The sequence below is a fragment of the Sturnus vulgaris genome, chromosome 3, assembly GCF_052056855.1.
Source record: "Sturnus vulgaris isolate bStuVul1 chromosome 3, bStuVul1.hap1, whole genome shotgun sequence".
Lineage (NCBI taxonomy): Eukaryota > Metazoa > Chordata > Aves > Passeriformes > Sturnidae > Sturnus > Sturnus vulgaris.
In genome coordinates this window covers 19,842,614-19,857,202 of record NC_142245.1, presented here as the reverse complement: position 1 = coordinate 19,857,202, position 14,589 = coordinate 19,842,614, and the positions used below count along the sequence as shown (strand labels likewise).

Genomic DNA, 14,589 nt, shown 5'->3' with positions numbered 1-14,589 from the left:
AGATTGTTCTACTGAAATGGCATTTTAAATAGCCACATAGTAGCTGATGCATAATGAATGAATGTATTGTAATGGACCAGAAGGATCTGAAAACTATGTAGCCTGGCCTTCTAGACAGTGTGGATGTTGCATACTTCTGTGGAATTCAGTTTTAGTATTCTTTGGAAATAATCTCTGAGATACTGTTATTTGACCTTAATTTTTATTTTTTTTCAACTTCTTAATCTTTTGTTTCCATTTCACTGAATGTTGATTTCTAGAACGTGATAAGTTTCTACTTTAAATTCCTCTTTACCTTCCAACAATAGCAAGCTGTTTATGTGCAGAAAAGAGGCCTATTGCAAGAATAATTTGAATTTCATTCAGTGCTGTTCAAATTCAGAAATTGTATGTATTTATTTGTGTGGCTCACAAACTAGGAAATTTGACCTTCTTTATGCATGATTTCTGTCATCCTTGGGCATAGCCAGAGAGAATGGTTGGTTGACTCTGAAAAGAATCTGTTTGAGAAGGAATAATTAGGAACCATCCAGAGTAGCTTAGTTTTTTTGTCACAAAAAGACCAAAATCCAGAATCATCATGACCATGAACCTTGTTTGAACCTTGTTACTTTTTTTTTCTTCTTCAGGTTTGGTATTGTTTGTTATATTGTAATTTTGATTAAATAATGCTTTCTCTGTTCAATCTGCATTAAAATGCTCTATCCTGTGAAGGCATCTTCCTCTTTGCCCATGGTACTGGTTGAGTCTACCCAGCTGTTTCTCAAAGAGATCCCTTCAGGTGTCTGCTGGAAGTAGGCTAATCCTGTGAGGCATATGAAATTGGCAACTGATATTAGGATTGTTAATGCTTCTGGTGGACACTGTATTTCCTGTACTGAAGATCTAATTCAGTGAGTAAAGAGGCTCAAAGACTTCTAAAACTTTAAAACTTGTTTGTGTAGCACAGTGCTGTAGCCCTGGATGATGTTCTACGTACAGCTGAAGTATTCATTGTTAGCACCATACAGATACTGATTTTGCAGGGTGTATTTTTAGGGCAGGCTTTTCTTTGGGCTGTGGTTTATCGCATGTAGGACTGGTGTCCAGTGCTGAAGGAATGTTTCAAAGCCTTTTTTGCCTGGAGCTGCCCTTCTGATCTCTTTCAAAGTCCACAGAAAAGATTTTAATGGTGTGCTTCTAAAGAGTAAATAATATTACTAGTGTGTTATTTCACAGCTGAATAAATTTGTCTGATATACAGAATCTAAACATGGCTGGCTTGCTTGGTTCTCCATTAATTTGGAAAACAGTTTAGCAGTGGGAGTACAGTAGTATTTTGCAGAAGGACTCATGCAATAAAAAGACAAAATTATATTTAGGGCTGTTCTCTTGGCTATAGTGAATAATTAATAATGCTGGAGGTGATGTAAGCAGGGTTGTGCTACATTTGGGAAGAACATTCTAGTTGTGGTATACTCCTTGTTTTTTCCGGTTGTGTTGCAGCTGTTTGCTACTTTACCCAATTCCAGTACTCCTTATGTCCTGAAATAATCTTGCCTGGTTCAGTGGGACTGCATGTAAGCCTCAGTGTTTACAGAGGGGGATTGACTTCAGTCTCCAGCAAATGCACACTGAAGCTGGAAGTACTGCTTTAAATTCTGATTGTATGTGAAAATAATTCCATAAAGAATGATGGATGAGATCAGCACAGCCCAGCATTACGTTGGGTATTGGAAGAAGCAGGAAAACCTCAGACTCTGCTTTCAGCTTAAGGTCAAGGATCTAGGAGCAGGCTCGTTACTGCTCTCTACAGTGATACCCACTTGTTAATTGAGGCAATCAGTAATAGGAAAATATTCAGGTGTCTGTTGGTGCTTTATGCTTAGCTGGAAGTAAGCATGCCTTTCTGCTACAAATCTAAAAATTGCTCTGGGAAGACACTCTCTACCTCCAGTATTTGCCAGTCTTCAAAGTCTGTAACTTAAAAGATTAGAAGCTAAATTTTACCTGTTAAACATTTGTACCCATCTGCCACTCTTAGAAAGTATTTGAAATACTGAAACACTTAACACTCCTTTGACATTTTTCTTTACTTTGGTTTCTCCTTGGAGCAGTTCCAAGCCCCATCTGTAACTTGCCCCTTATATACTTGGAAGTCAGAGTACAGAAGCACTGCAGATTTCAGTGACTAACATTTAATGTGGGATGATGTGTTGGCATGCATTAAAAATAACTTCCTTTTAGTTCTTCAGACTTTTGAGATTTAAAATATTTTATGCAGTCTCATGGAGTTTTAAAGAATAGTTATTTTAAAATAAAGATGTAGATAGTTTGCTACTTGAGTGAGAACTTAAAGATGCAAACGTATTTGGGGAACAAAGCTTACTTGAAAAGAATTATCATGTCATTTGACTGAAGAAAGTTAACAAAAAATTAGAGTGAAACTTTGTTTCCCAATATGCCAAGGTATAAATTTTGTATAGTGTATTTTTAATACACTAAGTTTTGTTAAGATTAGACAAATTTATCTGCAACATAGTGTTATACTGTGTGGTTTGGCATGTTTACAAAAGTCTGTAATGGTTTGTAGATTACTGCCTAGGTATCTAGTTTGCTTTTGGAGCTGGTAAAATCTTTCTGCAGAGTTTTTCATGAGACATGTATCAAACTCCACTCAATGGCAGCATTTTCTCCTTAGGCTACCATCCAGAGTTATCAGTTATATTGTGAAAACTAAATAAATTACTCCCCTTTACATCTTTTTATGCTTGTGGTCTATTCTTTTGCATTGTTTAAAATCCAAGTAGCTAAATTCCCTACTATTTTGTCTTGCAGCACACTTCTGTGGATGGATACACTGAACCTCACATCCAGCCTATCAAGTCAAGTAGCAGACAAAACATCCCCCGATGTAGGAACTCCATCACATCCACAAATGAAGAGCATCCTCACATTGGAAATTATCGCTTACTGAAAACAATAGGAAAAGGAAATTTTGCCAAAGTGAAGCTGGCAAGGCATGTGCTTACTGGAAGAGAGGTAAGCCTTAAAAAAAAAAAAAAAAAAGGCTGACAGTCTGCTTTGTTTTCTTTGCCTATCTTTATAATAAGTATTTCTTCTAGAGGCTGTTTCAAGATATAGAAGTTATCTGACATGCCTGAGTTTTCACCTAACCACCCACCTTGCCCCCTTTTTAAAATGCAGCTTCTTGGTGAAAGGATCAAAATGTTTGTTGTGCATCAGTTGGTATTTTGGGGCTGGGAAGGTGTCTGTTCATCCCCAAGCATTTCTAAAACTGAAGAGAAATGTATTGATAGGCAGATTTCATTGATACTGGTGATCTGTTAATAGATAAATGTTATGTTTGGAGGGCCTGGACAGGATAACAGTGGATGAGATAACATTGTTCTGTCCAAACACAGACAGAAGTATGAAACTGATTCCTTGGTGGCAAAGTTCCAAGCTCCTGCTGGTAAATCTTAATAGGTTAGAGAATTTTGCTTGATGAAATGTATAGAAGTAGACACACATGCATATTTTAGAGGTTGCATCTATGCTCTTGCTTGCAGAGCTGCAATATATTTTTGTTCAAAACTTCTTCTGAGTTTAGTAATTCATATTTGTTTTTTTTTCCCCAAGGTTGCTGTGAAAATAATAGATAAAACCCAGCTAAATCCTACTAGCCTGCAAAAGGTAAGAATAGACCATAACATCTGAACTTCTGTAAACAGTTGAGCCATGATCCTTTATTTACTTGACAAAAATGCTTGATCCCCTTATCTAGCTAAACAACATTTTTGTGTGTGACCTTGGGAGAGTGTGGTCTCCGTGCTATAATGTGCACATACATTTGTCTAAGGGCAGTGACTCCATGTGGTTCCTATCTCAGCTTTGTTGTTTTGCTCTTCCTTCCTCCTCTAGCTTTCCTCTTTGCCAACAGTAACATTTCTTTCCAATTAGGTATACAAACAGTTTGTCTACATGCTAAACCAAGTTTTAACGCTGTAAAAGATGGTATTTTTCTTGGATTTTTCCTTTAAGGTAGTAATTGTTTTTTTGTGGACTTAGAGTACCAACTTCTATTGCTTTAATGGGTTTTTCTACATTTATCTTTATTCTCTTTCAACTTTAATAAAATATTTCCTGAACTTAGCGGACCTGTGGCAATTACTTCTTGTGCACAGAATTGACAAAATGAGTGGATATAATCAGAACAGTGTTGTTTATGCCTGCAGATAGAAATTCAGAAGTCTTTCATAGTCATTGTGATAAGGGCTTTATCAAGACCCTGGGGGGTTTTGTTTGGTTTGGATTTTTACTGTTTAACTCTGAGTATGTTTTGTGGTGGCTGAAGCACAGAAATGTTGTATTGTCCTACTGGAGGATGCCCATTATAAAAATTTGAGATGTTTTTTGTTTACAAATACTAGACTGCTGCTGTCTGGTGATGTAGAAATAAGAGAAAGAGACCAGGGTTTATTGCTGTTCTTTTATCTCTGGCTGTTACAATTTATTTTATTGTGTAACTTTGGTTATGAGGAGGTATAAACAGCTTTGCTTTAATTTCTTTTTTTCCTTTATGTCTTTTTTACTTTATTTGCTTTAATGTCTCCTTTGTACTTGAGCGTGAGCTCTACTGGATTTTTTTTTTTTTTTTTATTTCAACCTGCTGTGCAGTCCACACAGAAGCTTTGCTGTTAAGTCCTATATCCTATATTGAGCAAATCTCCTTGCTAATATTTGAGCTAGAGAAGGGGGACCCACAGAGGCAGCGTGTGACAGAGCATATTGTGGAAATCCTGTGCTGCTCATGTAGCTTCTTTCCTACCTAGCTTGGTGTTCACACTTGAAGAGCTGGGTTTGTCTCATTGTTGAGTAATGAGAAGCTAAAATATGTTAAAACTTTCTGGAAAACTATGCAAGAAAAACTCAGCTTTGGAACGATAGTTTTAATGTTAAGTTGTATTTCATACAAAAATACTCTAATAATTCAATAAACCATTTCAAGTATAAATAAGTTTCATAGCATTCAGAAGATGCTGTCACACTGCACAACTAGTACATGAAATACTCCTGCAATAGGACATTGCTGCTGTTATTTGGGTTTTTTTTGAGTGGGAACCTGCCAACAAGAGAAACAGTGTTGGGCACTGTTAGAAGCAGCTGATAGTAGAACTGAGGCTAGACTTAAATTTTATGATTTAACTGCAATTTCATTCTACAGTAGCTTCTAAATATATTGATCCCATGCATTTTCTGCTCACATTGAAAAATTGAGTCATTTGTTGGTATCACGTTTTCATTTGTAAAATACTGATTATGGTTTCCAGAAAAAATAATCTTTGTTTTGAAGCCTTGTAAATCTTTAGCTGTGACTGAGTGAATGAATATCGATTGCCTGAAAACTCTTAAGTAAACATAAGCACAATTTTTGCACAATCACTGAAGCAACTGTAAATGCAAAGCAAATAAGGGTGAGAGGGTGGTTCATTAGCTCGCTTAAGATAATTTCTTTTAGTATTTTAATGGGTCATTTGTGAATTGTTAGTAAAATAATAAAAATTCTTGTTCTGTTCTATTAAACCAGTCACTCTTTTTTTTCTTTTTGCACTGAACTATTACATTTTGTTTGTGATTTCTCCTTGCGCTATTTAGTATCGCTGCAGTGTGAAGTTTTATAATTTTGTCATCAGTCTTATAGTGTACAAAGAGCTGTTAAGTGGTTGGGTTTTGTTCTTCAGAAGGCAGTGCTGGGAATGGGAAGCAGTGATAGTAGTATTGTGTTGATAGAAACAGACACTTATCTAATGAGGGTTTATAGAGAACTCTGGAGCACGTTACTGGCACAAAAATACCACTCCTGAGCCTGAACCTATCTTAAATTCTCATGGTTGAGAGGACTGTCTCTAGAACTTCAAAGCTGAAATTGTATGCAATTCAGCAAAACTTTTAGACTTTTAATCACTACAGATTATTATTAATCAAACAAGACAAATTTCTGGTTATCTTGGGTGTGGGGTCATTCACAAAACCATCCCCTTTCCATTCACCAAAGTATGAAGGATACTGAGTGCAAGTCAGTTTTGCTACAGTACTTGCTACTGACCTAATTAAGTGAAATGAGTCATCATGGCTTCACATGCACCATTCTGTTTTGTAAACAGAAATATTTGAGCACATACTTCACTTGCTAGAAGTGTTATACAAGCTGGGTCTGTAGCTAGTCATGGGTATAAAAGTAAAGAGTGTTTTGTTTCTTCCTAGCTGCTCACCAGTGGTTTTCATACCCTGTCGTATGCACAGGCTACTTCAGATGGAGTTATTTTAGTTTGTGTCATGGCCTAACATTTGATGGCTTAAGTAAACTGACCTTGTGAATTTTTAATTTTGCTTTCTTGTCCATGCAATGTGATAGCCTTAATTTACATTATATTTCTCACTCCAGGACCTCTACCCCTTCAAATAGAAAACCCATGTTGAATTAAGGGTCCTGCCTTTCTATTTTGTTTTCAGTTGGTTCAGTATATGGTTACCACCCTAGTCAGTGAGCATCTGCTTAGAACAGAGCTGGCTTTTATTGTCGACTTGCAGTCTTTATAACATACTGTACTGACTTAGCTTTTTCCACTGTCTCTATTGTCATTTGTTCCCTAATGTAAGTATTTGGGTTTTAGCATAACACAAATTCGTGTCAAAATAGTTGTTCTGTTTTTTGCATATCTGCTACATTGAAAATTTTGTCTTCTACTGGCTTCACCAGGGATGTTTCTGAAAGAGCATTCTGTTGCTCTTCTGCAAACTGCTGGTGGAGCAGAAGGTGCTTTTTTTTCATTAATAGGTTTAATTAGGAAATGGTATTTCAGATATGCCCCTTTTAGGCGTCAGCAAGCTTTTTATTCTTTAAACATGTTTGGAGCCTCTAACTTAAGTTCCTTCTGTTGTTGAGAAAAGCAGAGCAGAAGTAAAGTAGTGTGAAAGATTTGGAACAATTTCAGTATGCTACCTATTGAAAGCTGTACTTCTTTTGCCACATCCCTTCTCAGTAGCTAGAAAGTAGAGCAGCTTTCAAGCACATTTTTCAAAGCAAGACAAAGCCTTGGTTAACTGAATATTTGCAGCTTGACTATATTGTTTATTGTATTTTATTATAGTATTATTATAGTAACTTAAAATAGTAAATCTTAAACATAGGTGTCAACCTGACAGCAAGTAGAAATGTTGTTAATGGTGTGGCAGATCTTTGCTTTCTGCAGTTTGTGCCTTGGAAAATTAAGCTGGAAGCACAGGAAACAATTTTTTCAAGTCTCCTCGCTTTTTCCTAATTACGGATTTTAGGAACCGAGTACAGTGCTGGCTGTCTCTTGCCATAAGTGAAGCTTTTGAGGCTACAGCACCTTTCCAACAAGGACATGCTTGTTCAAGAGCTTTTTAGGAATGGAGGCACTTTTTAAGAATGAAAAGTGGCCCCATAAATATGGGGTGAGATGAGGAGAGAAGTCAGGGAGCACTTAGACCTTCTGAGAGAAAGGACACTGCTGCTCAGGAAAATACAGGTGTGTCTGAATTCTGAAAATGCTATTTTTTGTCAGTAAAATAGATTGAATTCTGCAGCAGGTTGCCTTGTCATCAGAGAAGAACAAATACTGCTGTTCTGTCCAGAATTTTTTAAATTTAATAACCTTGGCTTTGTAGGAAATAACTGTGGTCTTTTTGCTTTAAATACCTCTATATGCAAAGAGGTGTATCCCGAGTGTTATTGAGGGGTTTAGTGGCTACCATTTTAAGGTGTTTGTATTTGTAAATACATGGTTATTGACATTGCAGGTGTTAATGACCAGTGTGCTTCTGCATGGGGAAAGCACGGGAGAGAAGAATTTTCTTGAAGTAGTCCTTGAATACTGTTAAAGCTTTTATTCAGAAATACTTGTGGAACAAAATTTCTTGTCACTGTAAAATCAATTTGAATCATAAACCAATTAGTCTTAAACCAATTAGTAAACTTCTAAAACTTGTGAGAATATTGAATAGAATAATGCACATCTTGGTTTTTGTTTTTGTTTTTTTTTTTTATTCCCACGTAGTTTACATTAAATATAAAAATGTGAAGGTTGAAATTATTTTCTATAGAAGTCTCGTATTTTAATCCTGCTTATGAAGGTATGAAGATTCATGGCTGTGAATACCTCTTATACCAATATTAATAGTCCTAAGTTATGACATCCTTCCAGTTTTCTGGGCTGAACTGATTTTCCATATACCTGCTTAGAAGTTCTTCTGATGCTGTACCATCCATTGGATTAGATTTGTTAGCTTCTGATTAGTTTATATTGATTTAGCTGAGAAATTGATTCTTGTGCAATCAAATTCCAATACTTAGAAAAACAACAAACTCACAAAGAACGTCCTGGTGTGATGTCTTTCCTTAGCAATGACTGATTTTATGAGGAAAATCTATTTTGCTGAAGTTAATCGTGGTGCATAATGTTTAATACCCTTGTTTTGTGTTTTAGATGTAAGCAAACTGCATCTGTTGCTATTTGCTTAGAGAAGTGCTTTTGTAGTCTTCACTTCCCTCTGAAATTGTTTTAATGGCAGTTAAAAGGCAAGTGCATAGTAACTAGCATGAAATACTTAAATAATGCAGGTATCAATCTGTAATATTATTACTTGAGCTGTAGTAATTGTACTTTTGAAAAGCTGAGTTTCAGTAAGATGTTGCTCTGTAGTCTTAACTTGTAGAATAAATGCAGGATTTTAGGAACATAAAATACACTAAAGTACTACTCTTTGGGGAGCTGTTTGATCTCTGGCTTGCATCACTTTACCCTTTTGCAAGTGTTGCATCTGATCAAATGGGACTAATTTTGAAAATGGAGGGTGAGATGTCTCTGAGATATCAGAGAAACAAAACAGCAACAATACAATGTGTTGAGCCCAGTTTCTCTCAGGAGGATTGGACTGCTAAGATGTTCCCAAAATGTCTAAGCCTTGCACTGAAGAGTGAGCATTTCTTCATTTATTTCAACATCCTACACTAGTCCAATAAGGGACCAAGAGTGTGCAGCACAGTAAACAGAGTCTATGCTGTTCAGTTAAACAGTGCAAGCCTATCAATGTTGCCAGCCTGGAGTACACAGCACAAAGCTACACAGGCATTTTTGATTTCTTTCATTTGCCTTCTTTCCTTTGAGGCCTTAGGTTAGTCTTGATGCACCTCTAATTAATAAAGCCCTGAATGGTAGAAATTTAAGAGCAATAACCTCTTGTTTCTGTTTTTTTTTTTTTTTCTTTTTAACTCTGTGTGAAGTATATATATTAAGGGTTTTAAGTTTGTCCAGTTGTTTATAATTATGTGATTCAGTGTCATACATCAGGCTTTCAGCAATGATAAATCTTCAGGACTTGCAGGGGGAGAGAGGGGGCATTGCTGCTGCTTGTGACCAGTGTAAAATTTGGTAGTTGTGGGAAAAGCAAACTTGTCTGCTTCACCTCTGTGGAGTAGCAGGACTTGGAGGATGTCAGAATTCCTGGTATCTGATTCCATTTGAACATCTGTGTGTGGCTTTTCTCTAGTGCTTCACCTTGTGCTTGCACCTGCAGTTTCGATGCGTTCAGGGTAGTTGCTGACCTTGCCAGTCACCAAAGAAATCAGAGAAAGAGAGAGCGAATACCTGTGTGAATAATCTGTGGGGGTTGGTCAGTGTGAAACTCTGGAAAGGACTGTGCAACTTAGTGTGTCTGTTTGCATAAAGCTTAACAATTAGTCTGGTTTTGGTAGGTAGTTATTTGTAGAGATTATATTTATTTAATGCTTAAGATGTAGATTGTTTTCTGGAGTTCACTGCACTATATTCATCTATATTTTATGCTAATGCTGCTTTCTGTGACCTTTTGTCTTCTTTTTGACATTTAAAATCGCATATCTTGTGTAATTTTTCTCTAATAAACACATTCTAAGGAAAATGTCCTGCTTCCTTGACAGTTGTTTCGAGAAGTACGAATAATGAAGATTCTGAATCATCCCAATATTGGTAGGAGCCCTGCATTTCTGCAGATTTTATTTCTGTTTTACTGTTTATATTTTACTCTATTTGGCTGTATTTGAATATACTGCTGTTAAACTTTTTTTTGGAGCTAATAGGACAGTAAGCATCCAGTAAATGCTTCATTGTCTCACCTCCTTTATTGACTCTGCTTGCATCAAGAATTTTGCTTGGAGGAGGTAAACTGCTCAGTCCAGGAAAGCCTACACAGAGTAGGAGATGTGGACTCTCCAGTCTGTCAAGTACTCCAACTCCCCTCTTCTATTGAAATTATTCTTGAGACCCAAAAGCATGAGTTTCTTAGGTGAGGGTAGCAGAACTCCATTAGTTCAGTCTAGGAAAGACTCCTGCTGACTGATATTTCCAGAAAATTAGAATTACCAAGTATGTAATTTTCCCTTTCTGCTTTAGTTCTTTCCCCTACCCCACAGCTTCAGGGCCCTACTTTGTGATGACAATTCTTCTGGCTGAGGAGGGCTGGACAGTCTTGTTCCAGAGACACTTAATGGTCCTGAATCGGCCAGAGGGCTTGTTGCATACAAGGTATGGACGAGGTGTACAAGTTATTACATGCTAGGCACTCCCTTCTCATCCCTTAAATTGTTTGTTGCTTTTTCAGCATTCATAGCTTCTGCTGTTTTTTGTTCTCTTGGGGGTGGTGGTGGGGGTGTGTTTGTTTTAAATGAGTGGTTATATTGCAATGTGAGGAAAGTCAGACTTAACATTTCTGGTATCCACTTGGTTTTTAGTTGGTCAGAATCTCGGATTTCTGACTGTGAGCAGTTTGCTAGCAGAACAGGGGAGGTTTGTATGATCTTAAATTCAGTCTGTGTCAAATTAAACACTAATTTCAGCATGAACTCGTTTGTACAGTGTGCATAAACTTCTGAGAAAATTGTGAATTAATCTGCTTTATTATCAACTGTGATCTAGAAATTAATTTTTGGTCTTTTTCCCCCCTCAAAAGAATGCTAACCTAAAGGATACAAAGTTTCTGTACGATTTAGCGTTATCACTGGCCATAAATTATACTCATTCCATGAGTATAATTGTTTGTTTGTGCTATGCTTTTACTCCTGGCTGCAATCTCTCATTCGTTTTTCTTGCAGTAAAATTATTTGAAGTTATTGAGACTGAAAAGACGTTGTACTTGGTAATGGAATATGCCAGTGGGGGTAAGTGGATTCTGAAATGTGCATTAAGGATAAACTGAAATGCCAGTTACATGCCTAGAAACGCTTTAAGGATTTAATTGGTTATTCCAATCTGGCCTTCAGAGCTGTCCCAGCAGACCTCCCAGGGCAGGATTTCTTGATTCTGTTAAGCAACCTCTTAGGTTTGTGCTCCAGGGTAGTTCCCATTCCGAGGCTCCTGCTGCAGTATCAGGAGATAATCTGGCACAGATTCTGGCAAAAACTATCCACTCAGTATTTATCTGCTATATTTAGGCGAGCGCTGGTGCTTCATTTTATCTTGCAAATTTGTGCCAAAGCTTTTGAAGAGGCAGATCCGGGGATGGGAATCAGTAACACAGGAAGGGGAACCAGCAGGCTCATAGTGAGAGGGATAGTGAGTGCCTGCTTGAGAAGCTGCTTAGCATCTGAATGGGAAATGTTTGAATGTGGGAAGAGAATCCAGCACAGCAGCAGTGACCAGCTAGGAAAGGCTGCTGTCAGACAGTGCAAAGATGAGGATCTGAAAGGCATTTGAGCAGCTTTATTAGGAAAAGAACAAGAGGGAATAAACAGAAATAATATAAATAATGTTAAGTAAAGCCACTAGAGATGTGCCAAACAAATCTGGTGCATAAATTGTCTGATTCCCAGTGGGTCTTACTGTTTGTTTCACAGTGGTTAAGTAAATTTATTTTAAAAATTGAAGAGTCTTAGTATGAAGGGTTCCATTTTTACTTCTTAGTTATTATTTGTCTGAATGCAATCCAATGCAAAAAGTCAAAAGGAATTTTTCTTCGCTGCTTCTATTTCCTTTCTCTTGTAGAAGAGGAGCAGCATGGGGTGTGTGTTGTTTTTAAGCATGTTTTGATTGTGTGTGGTTGTAAAAAAATTAATAGTGATGTTTTGTCCTCGTCATGATCAGGAGAAGTGTTTGACTACCTAGTTGCACATGGAAGAATGAAAGAGAAAGAGGCTCGTTCGAAATTCAGGCAGGTATGAAATTAGTGTGTTCATTTTTAAAAAAAATTTCTATTTATGTTGTTTTCAAATAGACATGTGTAAGCAAACTTCTTTTACTTAACAAAAAATTGTTTTGATAATGTTTATTAAAGCTGCAGTGGATAAAATCCCACAAGAGAAAAATATATGCTTCCTACATACTGTCTAAAAATAAGAAAATTGTTTTACATTTTCTTTTAGTCAATATTCCTAAGAGTCACTTTTTATTGTGACTCACTTGAGTTTTAAATCTTTTCCTGAATATTTTAGAATTTTACAGCTCTTCTATCTAGGGATGTTGGTATGATGGCAGGTTCTGAATATTTTAGAATTTTGCAGCTGTTCTATCTAGAGATGTTGATATGATGACAGGTATTGCTGTGTCATGTCACACAAGTGTTTTGTATGCAGGCTATTCTGTAATAGGCTTTTATATTCTTATTACAGACTTTCTCAAATTAATCCTTTTCTTACCCTGGTTTTAGTGATTATCTTGGAAAAAAGCTTTAATCAGATAAATATATAAAGTTTGGTGGTTTTCAGAATTAAGTTATATAATTAGCATTTAAAGAAACTGCTCTTAATTTCTTATTTCAGACTTGTTTTTTGTTGTGTATGTGAAGACATGAAAATGTTGAATGAATTGTTCTGCTAGGGATGAATTGCAAAGCTATGCCATTGATATTTTAGATGATAAAATCTGAGATTATGTATCTGGCTACTAGTTTGAAGTATTGGATTAATTTGCTTTCAGTAGTTACTGCTATTGGGTGATTTGCATTTAAAAATATGTTTCTCCATTTATCTTGAGTGGTATGTATTAAACTTCTTTTTAGTAGGAGAATGAGCTGCTTGTAGGGACTTTCTAGTTTTAATATTTAAGCTATAATGAAAGAAACTTAGATGAGTATCTTTTAAGATAAACACTTTATTCATTTCTTACGTTCTTGTGAATCATTTCAGGAAACAAAATTACTACATTATATGCAAAATCTTACAGTGAAGTTGAAATAAAATATTTAATCTTGGTGTTTCAGATTGTATCTGCTGTACAGTATTGTCATCAAAAATGCATAGTTCATCGTGATCTTAAGGTAGGTTGTTACTTATTTTACTTTTTGCTGCCTATCGTACAGACTTAATTTCATTCTATATATTAGTCCTTGCCACTGCCTATGAATGCCTCAAACATGTGAATGAAGGAACTATCACTTGTATTTTACTCTCAATTTCCTGAAGCACAAAAGTAATGTAGCTTGCCTTTTGGAAGAGGGGAGAGACAAGAATAGCACATGTGTTACTTTTATTCCAGTTTTGGCTTTAAGAAAAAGACATGCCAAAGAATTATACCTGCTGTCATGCTGATATCTACACAGTGAAGCTGCAGAAGATCAATTGATACCAACCATCACTACTTAATTAAAATATTTTCAGTTAAAGTATATTGCAAGAGTATATAAAACAGTGTTTCCGTAGTGATTTATAAGAAATGTTAGGTTTTTAATCCATTTGCGTCTCTGGTTTATATTCTAGTGTTTAATTTGGGCAGGAAAAATCAATTAAGAGTAAATAAAAATTAGTATTTCATTGCTATTTTTATTTTTGATCCTTTTTAGTAATCTATCTGTGTAATCCACCAGACCATATTAAGAGTTTAGCAAATGCAGGTACAACCGTAGCCTTGCCTGAAGTTGTCTTCATGCCAAGTTTAGGTATCATGGGACTTGGACATCATCCTCACCCACTTAAAAGCTGTCTTGTGCTGTTGCTTTGAGCATTTACAAAGGAAACACTGGTGTAGGTTCATTTTTACTAATGTATCTGAATACTTGTGAAAAGCTGAGGTTGAATAATTCCTAAGGGTTTGGTTTTTTTTTTCACCAGTATCTTTTGTCTTATCTTATAATGCACTGCAGCATTCTTTCAACCTCGTTCTTACAAATCTGTTCCCTGATACCTGTCTGTCTGCCAGCTCCTGCATGTGCACTTGAGGATGGATAATAAATACATCCTTCTCTGCTGAGTTGTCCCTGCCCCAGGAGTGTTGTTATCTGATGGTGGAGGTGCCTGCCCAGCACTCTGAAATCAGAATGCAAGGAAGGAAAAGGGTTGGATCTCACTGAAATCTTGATTTAAAAAAATTCCTCCATATCTTGCCTGGCGTCTTGGAACCTGTGAATGTTTTGTCAAGCTCCCTGGAGCTTACTGCAGCCACTGCTGTTGAGCTTTGCAGAAGGCTGCACCCAGGGACCTCTTTGCCAGCCAGGATAAGCCCTTCACTGGTTCTCTCCTTCCCACACTCAGCTGGGAGTAGGGAGCCAGCCACCTCTTCATTCTTATCTAGCTCTGACTCCTTCTGCCCAGCTATGTGAGTGAATCTTGCTGCATTA

General features: G+C 36.6%; 1 protein-coding gene across 5 annotated transcripts in view; it reads left to right on the top strand.

Annotated features, from left to right (window-relative positions):
- Window positions 1–14,589, top strand: part of MARK1 (microtubule affinity regulating kinase 1) — a 57,272-nt gene that overhangs the window by 19,410 nt on the left and 23,273 nt on the right. For 4 of the 5 annotated variants that reach the window (XM_088161156.1, XM_088161154.1, XM_014892245.2 and 1 more), the window contains exons 2-7: window positions 2,818–3,021; window positions 3,622–3,675; window positions 9,965–10,013; window positions 11,135–11,200; window positions 12,123–12,193; window positions 13,237–13,293. In XM_088161156.1, the coding sequence (XP_088017282.1) occupies window positions 2,818–3,021; window positions 3,622–3,675; window positions 9,965–10,013; window positions 11,135–11,200; window positions 12,123–12,193; window positions 13,237–13,293 (501 nt within the window). Of the gene's footprint in view, window positions 1–2,817; window positions 3,022–3,621; window positions 3,676–9,964; window positions 10,014–10,426; window positions 10,569–11,134; window positions 11,201–12,122; window positions 12,194–13,236; window positions 13,294–14,589 lie in introns of those variants that run through there. The other variant, XM_014892247.2, reaches the window with a different exon arrangement.